Consider the following 9,292-nt stretch of genomic DNA (forward strand, 5'->3'; position numbering starts at 1 on the left):
GAGAGAGAGAGAGAGAGAGAGAGAGAGAGAGAGAGAGAGAGAGTGGCGTCAACTCCGTCGTTCACTTCGAGAGTCGCGTCAACTCCGTTGTTCACTTCAGTGGAATAGTTTTTGCACAGAGATATTATCCAGCTGCAGTGCCACAGGTTTCAGGCCACCTTTCTCAGACCGGAACTGAAGGAGAATCGTGGTTTTGGGGGGTCCGGTCTTTTTTTAGTCAGGCCACCTGCATCCCAGATAGCACATGCACGTCTGTAAGATGTCTGATAGATCTGGAAAACATCTGCTGTGTAAAAACATCTGCTAAACATCTTATAAATAGCAGTTTTACATCCATTCTAAATCATAAACACCTTACAGACATATTCTAGATGTCTATACGACATCTCACAGCAGACGTATTGCAGATGAGCAAACTATGCATTTCAGACGTAAATGCAGACATCAAATAGATGCCTGCGTGCCATCAGGGATAATGCTATTTTGTCAAATGCAAGATGAGCTATTTTGGGTTTAAATCGATTTCTGTGTACATCATATTACATATAAATAATAAATACAAAAAATCTGAATATTTATAATTTTTTTATTGCATTTGATCCCAAAACTGTTCAGATTTACAGTTCTTCAATACAAAAGAAGACTTCATGTCTTCCCTAAATGTAAACGTCTTACACCGTGCCGCTCACGTCTGGTGTAGACAGGGTGTGTGTTAAAGTGAAAGTGACCTATTAGTCAGATACGGTGACCCATACCCGAAATGTCACCTCTGCATTTAACCCATCCAGAGAGTAGTGAACACACGTGCACCCGGAGCAGTGGGCAGCTATCACTGCAGAGCCCGGGGAGCAAGTAGGGGTCAGGTGCCTTGCTCAAGGGCACCTCAGTCGTTACCCGCTGGCCCCGAGAATCGAACCTGCAACCTTCTGGTCACGAGTCCGACTCTCTAACCAGGTATTACAAATGTGAACTAGATGCATTCTAATTAATATACATGTGATAGACTGACATACAATTCATTTAGATCAAAATGCACACTAATGGACATCCCACATGAAAAATGCTTAGTTTTAAAAATGAAACTTGTAAATTTTAGAATACTGTAATACTAGTAATTATAATAGTGTATAATCATAGTATGGCATGCAAAAATGATGCGAAAAATAGTAGGGGTGGGAATCACAGGGTACATGACGATACGATACAGTTCGTGATTCATTGCTCACGATACCGATAATATCATGATGTGACAATTCTACGATAATCGATATATTGTTTGGCAATTCTATAACGATACATCACGATATCTGCCTAACTATGAAAACAAAATGTCCATGAAAAGGATAAGTGCAACATTTGTCTCTTTATTCAAGTCCACAAAACTTTGTTCAGTAGGTAAATTAATAACATATTACCAACATGAGTAATAGTTCAAGTAAATTAAACATTTTATGCTCAAATTAAAAGCTTATCTTTGTAAACTGACACATTTAAAACATTAAATTTTTTTTATACTGGCACATTTCTAAATTTAACAGCCACTTATTTAAACCTGGGAACATCTTAGTGTTAACCAGCTTAAATAAAATAAACCTAAAAAAAACATTTCAGTGCAGCAACTTGCATTAAATCTAAGCACATTAACGTTCATTCACAAATATTCATGGAGCATAATTTATTTTACACGCAATCCTAAATTCTTTCTCAGACTAGTTTGTTCTCGTTTCCCTCATTTGCGGGTTAAGTAATAATGCTTGGAAATATATTCAGAGCATCTTGTTTTATTCATCTCAATCTAAATATAAATCGATATTTGGCACAGCGTATCGTATCGAAGGACAACGATACATCGCCTGCCATATCGATATATTGTCACACCCCTAAAAAATAGGTACAGCATTTAATATTTGAAAGGTAACTATGACTGTTGTCAGCATAGTATTTCTGCAACCACATCGTACAGTGTTATAATTATTCTTTCTTGTTTTTGTTTTTTTGTCCAGATACTGGACATGTCTACTCAAAAGAAATGCCATGTTTGTAAGGAGAGAATCGGGGTAGCCAGTAAGACATGTCAACACTGTCATGCCAAGCAGCCTTACAAGCAGAAGCTGGAGAAAAGAAAGCAACGATATGCTGAAGAATGGATTTCCAAGCAAAGAAAAAACGGCAGTGTCAATAAAGTCTATGATGCCACATATCTTCTGGTAGGTTTTTCATTCAGACCTTTGTCATAATAGTTAATAATGTCTGATCCTTAGCATTTATGTACATATTTCTTACTTTTTCTACATTTCAGCTGTTCCACTTTGAAAGACAGTCTTGAATTGTCAATAGTGGATACAGATCAGTGTATAGAACATATCCACTAGAGGTCCTGTTGTTGACGCAGTCCGATCGGTGTATGACTGCGAGAAAGATTCAAAATCAGACACGCCTGTTTACTTGTTGTTGTTTTTTTGGATATTGAAACAAAAGGATACAGAACGCCTTATATTTCAAGACGAATGGACATGAGAAATAAAGAAAACACCAACCTCTGTGATGCTGCACATTATATTTGACATTATATTGATAAGCTGGTTGAAGCCTGAAGAACTGACCTAAGATTGGGTGCGTTTGTGTTTTACTCCAGCTGATCTTGTTGTTTCTTAATAAGCATCCAACGATGTTTATATTCACTCTGATGTTGATATTGCGAGATATAATTAGTTCATTTTTACATTTTCTCCTTAGCTGACTTGTTTACTCGATAACATTGTCTGACAAACACACATTATCATTGTTTTCCCATTGTACATTTGTTGCCTTTCCCTTCATTTCCTTAAGAGTAAATAGAAAATGATGTTAACCTAATTAAAATACACGAGAAGTGATAATGTTAATGTTACATGTAGGTTTAGATAATGTGTATATAGTTTAAACCCTATTTAAAACGTTCATTTTTATGAATTTGGCCAGCCTAAGGTGATATTCTTGTGCATGTCGCCCCCTATCCCAAATGTGTTCTGCACCCCGGACATAAAACAGTTTTTCTCTGTACTCTGAACTTGTAGTTATTTTTTATTTTATGATTTTGTTCCAGCTCCATAAGTGGGAAATTTTAGATCGATACCCAGTCGCCCTCCTTGCCAAGAGAACAACACGAGGTTTTTCTGCTGAGTGCTTGTGTCCGTGGCAGATGGACACAGAAGATGTTAAGGATGCCTTTGATAAAATAAAGCGGATATATGAAAGTCTTCTTAATGGTAAGAAACGCGTCATGTGCATGCTGCATTTTCTTTGAAATGATTGCTTATTTGTGATACTCAATTTAAAAAGTCAGCAATAAGGTTATGCAAATGTTGTTGGTAAATAAATAGTCTCAGACATTATGCCCACAGACCGTTGGCTGAACGTCTGATGCATAAGGCACACGTTTCTGGAAACACTTCAGCGCGTTCGAAGTCGTCATCTGATTGGTTGAATTTTACAGGATTTCCAGGAGACATCCGTGACGCGTTCCCTAAAAAAGGTCCGCCTGGAAACAAGAAGAAGCCATCTGATCGAAGAAGTAAGCTGTCGTGTTTACAACGGTTACAATAAGAATACATCACAATCGACTAAATGCTTCATTCTTAAAAAGTATGCAAAGATCACGACATAAGCGTTGTTGTTGTTAACTTTTGACACGTTTGTGAATGTACACCGGTCTGTTACTGCGGGGACATTTCCACGCCTTTAAACATGACACGGCACAAAACGAAACGTGATTGGTTGCTTTACCTCTCAGTCATATGGCCTCTTGCCAATGAAAACGGCCTTCAGTATGAAGGTCTGGTTCAGCGAGACTAGTAAATAAATAACATTTTTACCTCAAGTTTACAAAAATATGAATGATATGTGAACATTTGAAATGTTTTATAGTGATTAGTGGTGCTAATGTAGTTTAGACCTGCCTTTAACCAGATTTGAATGCTCATGTGTTGCAACAGCTCATCTAAAAGTCCCCTCACAGTTTCTTTTTCTCAGCAGTGTCTGTGACACATGAACCGCCAGAACCAAACAGTGCGGACACATTAGTTATAAAGACCGAGACTTCACCACTAAACCAAGATGCTCTCCCTTCCAGCATCACAGGTGACCACACATCATATTAGACTTTTTAGCTTCAGACTATAGCCCCTTTCACATAGAAATCCTGGTAAATTACCATCAATTTACCAGAATGACTTTACCACTAAATGTGCTGTTCACACAAGCAACGGCATTCCTTCTTTTTACTGCTAAGACAGCGTTCACACAGCGCTCCAGTAATGCGATGTCCTTTAGCAGAACTTTCCTTCTGCTCTGCAGTCGGAGTTGTTTGAAAACATGATTTTATATGCGAACGAACGCAGTCAGCGCGTCCTGCGTTGTACACGCTCTTACCGGTAATCTTCATTCACACAGCGCCTCATACTGGTCATTTACCGGTAATGTTACAGCTTCTGTTCTTAGGTCCTACTGGTGAATTGGCAGTACTGATTCACCTAAAGGTCCCGTTCACACACGATCTGTTAACTGTAATTTGCTGGCAATTTACCAGTAAAGACTGTATGTGTGAAAGGGGCTTATGATTCCGTCACGTTAGAGGAAACTCCTTGTCATTGTTGATGTTTCATTGTGATGCATCTTCTTTCCAAAAGTCAAACATGACTTCTATATGTCTGGAGCGATTTGCAGCTCTCGTAGTGTCCTCAGTCATTTTATGTACGCCACCCAGGTATTGATGTGTTGTTTGCGACAGCTCATGCAAAGGTCCCCTCACGGTTTCTTTTTTCTCAACAGTGGATGTGTCAGAAGAACCAGCAGCATTTAACAGTGAGGACACGACAGTAATAAAAACAGAGACTTTACTACTAAACCAAGATGTTCTTCCTTCTAAAAGCACAGGTGCCGTCACATCAGATTCAGTACTGATTCTGAAACCGAATGTGCTCTTGTTCTTACTTCTGTGTTTTTGACTATGGTTTCTCCTCATCAGCCCTCGCCCCCTCTGCTGGTTTTAAACCGGCTCCTGCGAAGTTGTGGAGTTCCCCACGAAACCGAAAACAACCGAGGCACGCAGACGCTAGTGGTATGTGCGGGTTTATCATTCATACTCAAGCACCATATGAATCAAAGAACAGGGCCTTTCTTACAGTATGTTTGACAAGGATTGGGTAGGTTTCTACACTGGCACATAGTGTACTGTAATATGCATAATTCTTCCGATAGCGTGATAAGCATTGTTATGACTATATAGAACCCAACCATTTTAGTTGAAAAACAATGAGTTTACGTCCACGTTTATGTATTTATATTTAAAGAATGCTTTGTTGCTGTGATCACTCCTCATGTTCATGTAACTATTGAAAATATATATCTGTAACATGACTGCAGTGAGGTAAAAAATAGTAGTTTATAGTTATGAACACTACTAAATTTATGATTAATCTAATATTTATCTATAGAAATAATAATCACAGCAACCAATGACTGTCTTGAAGCACGACCCTCGTTAGATGTCTGTTAAACTTATTCTCTTTCTTATCTTTTAATTCATTTCAGAATGCTCGATTCATCAAGAGGAAACCAGTTTCCCCTCCAAAAAAATACTGAGGAGAAGAATCAGAGAGGTTTGTTAAAAATGATTAAGTATGAATTACAGTATATTACAGCCGCGGAAAACATTAAGAGACCATTTCAGAGACCCTTATTCTGAATTGAAAATGTACTATCTATACGTACTACATAATTAGAAACAAATGTATAGTATAATGCAATGTAAGTCACTTTTGATAAAAGCGTCTGCCAAATGCATAAATGTAAATGTGTTTAGGTAAAATGATCATTTCTGTTTCATTCTGTGAACTGCTAACAACGTTTCTCCCAAATTTCAAATAAAAAGGTTGCTTCTATTTGCATTTATTTACAGAAAATGAAAACTGGAGAAAATAACATAAAAGATGCTCTCTAATTTTTCAGACCTCAAATACTGCAAAGAAAACAAGTTCATATTCACTTTTACATTTAATTCAATTCAATTTTATTTATACAGCGCTTTTCACAATGTGCATTGTTCCAAAGCAGCTTTACAGGAGCAAATAAGAAAAATATAGAAACACAAGAAAGGTCAAACGCAGCACAGTGCATGGTGTTTACATTTATGCATTTATCCAAAGCGACTTACATTGTATTGTACTACGTATACATTTGTTTCTAACTATGTGCACTTCTGCAAAACAACATTTCTACATGTATTTAGGAGTAGTTCAAAAATCTTTTTTATGTAATCACCTGGATTTTATCACAGTCTTCACATGTCTTGTCATGCTGTCAGTCTTTCACAATGCTGTTGGATGACGTTGTGACTCCTGAGGTTTGATTTTGTCAGACACTGGACTGGAACAGCCACTTTTGGTTTGAAATAAAACTTGCAGTGATCTCTTAATATGTTCCGCGGCTGTATATAATATATTATTAAATAAGTATGCATTATAAAAACAGAGCTTGGCCTGATGATACGTTGTTTTTACCTGTTATAAGTTGTACTAGTATAGTTTCTTCGCTAGGCTAAACATTTTCAGTGTCACTCAAATATTAACACGCACTTTTTACTTGTTTATAGGAACAAAATGTAGCCTATTAATCAAATGTATTCGTTTTAGAGAGTCGTATCGAGTTTTACGTCCCATTAGTTATTGCTATTGTTAACAACCATGTACATGTAGCTGACTGTGTAGTAAACGTTAACTGTTGTTCTCTTTTTAATGCATCATATTCATACAGAGGATGAGGCCGGAAAAGGTGGAAATATTTAGATGGAGATAAACATATAAGGGGGAGGAAAGCAGACGGCTCGCAGGAAATTTCTTACACACAGCAGCATGCGTATCTATTCTGTCAAGACCAAACACATTCATATTGTCACGTACACTACCGAGCCAAACCCTCCTAGACTTGTCGCGACAGAAATAAACTTCCTCTTCTCCTCCTAGGAAAGTGAAAGTGAGGGACTCTTAACCCTTGTTCACGTGGAGCCGGAGGCATCGACCAGCGGCAGCAGCATCCAGTCTGTGTCTCCTGTGCCCGTCTCCGCTAGATGTGCCTCCGTGGGGAAGAGGAGCGCAGAGCCGGAACTCCCTGAATTCCAGCAGAGCTTTCTGAGTAAACCCAAAGACTATGACGAACTTTATTTCATGAGTCTTGTTGGAATATTCAAAAGATTGTCTCAAAGGAAAAAAGCTGAAGTGCGGATGAAAATAGAGCGAATTCTCTATGAAGCAGAGTTTGAGTGAGTAGTGTTAGTCTGATCGTAGTGTAGTGTCAGTCTGATCGTCTGTGACCGGACAAAATACACCTAATTGTGTTTTTGTAATAGCTCAATGAAGAAATAAAAGATTGTAAAATAGTTTTAATAAATGTGAAAATGTACTCAATTTACTTATTGTTTTTATTTACATGGGCAAGGGCTGATATTTAATATACATCCAACAAACTAAATTAAATTAACAAATTAAATTAATACACATTAAATAATACATAACACAGTGGGGGCAATTACACATCTGATGGAAATCCGCTGCGAATTTCACCTAAAGGTGACAAGTTGGCATCCAACATTCACTGTTGGGTGGTGGCGTGNAAAAGTTAACAGCAACAACAATGTTTATGAGTTTATGCTCTGAACCTCGCATACTTTTAAGAATTAAGCGTTTAGTCGATCGTGATAAATTATTATGGCAACCGATGTAAACATAACAGCTTACTTCTTCAATCAGACAGCTTCGTGTTGTTTCCAGGCGGACCGTTAAAAGAATGAGACACGCACGTCTCACGGAAATCCTGTAAAATTCAACCAATCAAATGACGACTTTCTAACATCCTGAAATGTTTCCAGAAAAGTGTGCCTTATGCATCAGACGTTCAGCCAACTACTGTCACAGTTTTTACAAATGTGCGTTTTTGTAGTTCACACAGTAGTGGCATAACTTAAAAAAATGTGCACATTGAAACTCATTTCAATTTGAGTTGAAGGCTCCTAAAACACAATTTTCGTATAAATAAACATTCAAAATGTAAAAAAGTGGTGTCAACTCCCCCTTAGAGAAGCCACTGTAAAATAATGTTTGTTGCTCTAATTTAAGTACAGTCAACTTGGCTTTACAAATCATTTCAGCTTTTTTACATTACTTCAACACACTGTGTTGCAATTTCAACTTACAATTTCAACTTACTGTGTCATTTGTGACCCTGTATTATTTGTAATATTATGTTTGTTTGCTAAACTGGTCTGTTTGAAAAGCCGTACACACTCCACAGTGGTTGTCACGTTTACTTAATCAACACAGAACGTGTCAATCAAATTAATAAAACAATTACTTAACTCCTTTCTTTCAAGCCTATTTATATTACTCCTTAAGACCAACTGACCTTATAACCCAGCAGTGAACCTCATGATCTCACAACGCTGTCTTCATGGACCATCAAAGTAAATGTAAGATCAAGGGTCTGCTATTGTCAACACGCTTGATTCCATTTTCTCCATCAACCCACCTCTAAGATAATAAACAGCAGCACGAAAGCACCGATACTGTTCATCATGCCTCCATAGTAAGAGACGAGAGCCTCACGGCAGCCCAGATCTGGCCCAGATGTTCAGATCTTCAGTGTGATGGTCATAGCTGTAGTGAGCCGAGTTGTTGGTCAGGTGATGCTGGATGCAGGGGCGAGGAGAGCCAGGATTGCAACAGCTGAAGGGAACGCTTTCCATCAGATATTTGCCTTCCACGTTGCTCTGGACACGGCTGAAAAATTATGAAAACTGTCAAATAGTCATGAAAAATTTTAAGGCATTTTTTTCAATATAATGTTTTAGAATTGTAATCTCTTTGCATTCCTCTGCTTCAAGAGTGATGAGTTCAAGTCTTCATGGGGTTATTTTAAGAGCCCGGTTGTTTACTGGATAAAGGAGGGAACTGTATTTCAATAAAAATAAAAACCACCCTTAAATTACATTAATGAACATCTTGGATTCCTAGTTGTGCTAAAGGTTAAAAATGTTCCGAAAAATAATAGGAAAAGTGTAAACAATAACGTTGCAAGTAAACAGTAAAGTGTCAATGGAGTAAGATTCTGACATGATCTCATGAATCTGTTCCCTCATTCACTTCCACCTTTCCCTCTTTATTAACCCCACCAGATTTCAGACATTATTTGCCTATAGGACACCAAAAAAAGGCTTTGATTTCTTTTGCATTTAACAAAATAGTTTACAGAATTTAGGCTT

At 37.7% G+C, this 9,292-nt stretch overlaps 1 protein-coding gene across 4 annotated transcripts in view; it reads left to right on the top strand.

Moving 5' to 3' along the window:
* LOC130551035 (uncharacterized) overlaps positions 1–7,314 on the top strand; it is an 8,010-nt gene extending 696 nt beyond the window's left edge. Inside the window, exons 1-9 of one of the 4 annotated variants that reach the window (XM_057328581.1) lie at positions 2,104–2,207; positions 2,300–2,613; positions 3,086–3,248; positions 3,476–3,553; positions 4,012–4,119; positions 4,810–4,914; positions 5,006–5,098; positions 5,572–5,639; positions 7,002–7,314. In XM_057328581.1, coding sequence (XP_057184564.1) covers positions 3,182–3,248; positions 3,476–3,553; positions 4,012–4,119; positions 4,810–4,914; positions 5,006–5,098; positions 5,572–5,639; positions 7,002–7,301 — 819 coding nt within the window. In that variant the 5' untranslated portion in view covers positions 2,104–2,207; positions 2,300–2,613; positions 3,086–3,181 and the 3' untranslated portion in view covers positions 7,302–7,314. Of the gene's footprint in view, positions 1–2,003; positions 2,208–2,299; positions 2,614–3,085; positions 3,249–3,475; positions 3,554–4,011; positions 4,120–4,809; positions 4,915–5,005; positions 5,099–5,571; positions 5,640–6,792 lie in introns of those variants that run through there. The other 3 variants (XM_057328577.1, XM_057328579.1, XM_057328580.1) reach the window with 3 other exon arrangements.
* Positions 7,315–9,292: the final 1,978 nt, after the last annotated feature.

This window comes from Triplophysa rosa, unplaced genomic scaffold, assembly GCF_024868665.1.
Source record: "Triplophysa rosa unplaced genomic scaffold, Trosa_1v2 scaffold557, whole genome shotgun sequence".
Taxonomy (NCBI): domain Eukaryota; kingdom Metazoa; phylum Chordata; class Actinopteri; order Cypriniformes; family Nemacheilidae; genus Triplophysa; species Triplophysa rosa.